Below are 1,735 nucleotides of genomic sequence, written 5' to 3'. Positions count from 1 at the left end.
AGACATACCATCATAGGCCGCTTTAGTAATTGCTTTAGCTGCGTTCTTCTGCACATCAGGAATTGCAGAGTTTTCTGCAAATGAAAGGAGCTTTTTAAGACTCCCATTCTGCTGAATAAGCATCATCGTATCCATATCCTCCAGGCAATTGGCTATCACTGAAAGTGCTTCTACATGAAGGTCACTCAATTCCTAATAATAAAAGCCAATACAACTTTAGAAAGCTGTACTAAAAGAAATTTCCACTTTCCAAACTTTACTACAAGAGGGACATAATGTAATTAATTTTGCTGTGACAGAGGCCCTGGGAAACAGTTTTGTTTATCAAAGTTATATCACTCCTCCTAACCATTTGCCCCATCTTTTCTCATTTCCCTTACTCCAAAATGTGTTATGGAAAAAAAAAAAAATAATGCTAGAGAGGAAACTTCCAGTGATGGTAGCCCATGATGTTGCTCCCACAATCCACTGGAAACTATTTCAAAATCGGGAGGAAGTATTTTTTGAAGAAGCAGACAGAAGCGGATGAAAATATATTCCTTAAAACTTACAACTGGTGGAGGGGAGTGTTGTGAGTTTGTGGCTATTTTGCCTGAGAAATCTCCCAAATTCGCATGGCAGTGGAAAACCACAGCCTTACCTGTACAGCTAGGAATTTAAGGGGGAAATTTTTAAAGTGAGAGAAGTACAGAAACGGTGATCCACCATCATGGCATTCCATACAGCATTGCTTCTGGCCAAGGAACTCACTTCACAGCAAATAAATTGTGGCAACGGCCCATGTTCAAGCCATTCACTGGCTTTACCATGTTCCCTACCTTCCTGAAGCAGCTTGATACAAGCATAGAGGAGACTCCAGGGACCCTGATGAAAATAAACAGGTAGGGACTAGAAAGTAATGTATATCTTGTCCATGAAAGAGGGAGCAGTGCTAGGTGAGATTTGTTAATTTACTGCTTTTTAAATAGGGTGCATTCCTCAAGCCACGTGCAGCTCAGCTGGCAGAGAGCTGAAGCTTTACTGGCTTGGGGTGTCAGAGGTCAGAGCCTGAGGCTGGCAGAGGGGCCATGCTGACCACCAAACTACAGAAGCTCTGGGGAGACCTCCAGGGACTCAGGCTAATATAGCAGCAACTAGAAACCATAAGAACTGAGCTGTTGCACACCACAAGAGAGACAGAGCTTGCAGCCGACTTCCTCCTAGAACAAAATATCAGCAGTCCTCAGAAGAAGACAACAGAATCTGGAATCGCTAGAATGTATTATCTACAATGTTCATTTTTAACCAAAACTTACTAGACATGCAAAGAAACAGGGAAGTGTTACTCAAGCTCAGGAAAAAAACGCAGTCAGTAGAAATCCACTCTGAATAGGGCGAGATGTTGTTGAATCAAGTAGCTGAAGACTTTAACGCAGCCATTATAAATATGTTCACTGAGGAAAGCTCAACAGAGAAATGAAACTTCAAAAATGGAAATTTTAGACTTGAAAAGTACAAAAACTAAAAAGAAAAACCCAATCTTAGGTGAGGATGGGAGAAGCACTTTTATTTTTCACTCTGTATGTTTTTTTGTATTCTTTGAATTTCTCCCACTAGAATATATGTGTATTTGTTCTGAAAAAATATCCTTCTCATATATTTCCTAACGCTGATCATAAGTAACTTATTCAACCTCTCCAAACCTCATTCTTCAAATTTTTAAAATGGGATTAATGGTACAATAATTATATTGTTA

The 1,735-nt window shown here is 39.8% G+C and overlaps 1 protein-coding gene across 1 annotated transcript in view; it reads right to left on the bottom strand.

The window, feature by feature from the left end:
• The window catches only part of ARMC3 (armadillo repeat containing 3), a 98,246-nt gene extending 98,120 nt beyond the window's left edge, over nucleotides 1-126 (bottom strand). The window contains exon 1 of the mRNA XM_012644176.1: nucleotides 9-126. Within this exon, the coding sequence (XP_012499630.1) occupies nucleotides 9-126 (118 nt within the window). The remainder of the gene's footprint in view (nucleotides 1-8) is intronic.
• Nucleotides 127-1,735: the final 1,609 nt, after the last annotated feature.

The sequence above is a fragment of the Propithecus coquereli genome, unplaced genomic scaffold, assembly GCF_000956105.1.
Source record: "Propithecus coquereli isolate 6110/MARCELLA unplaced genomic scaffold, Pcoq_1.0 Scaffold103, whole genome shotgun sequence".
NCBI lineage: Eukaryota > Metazoa > Chordata > Mammalia > Primates > Indriidae > Propithecus > Propithecus coquereli.
This window is presented reverse-complemented; position numbering and strand designations above follow the sequence as displayed.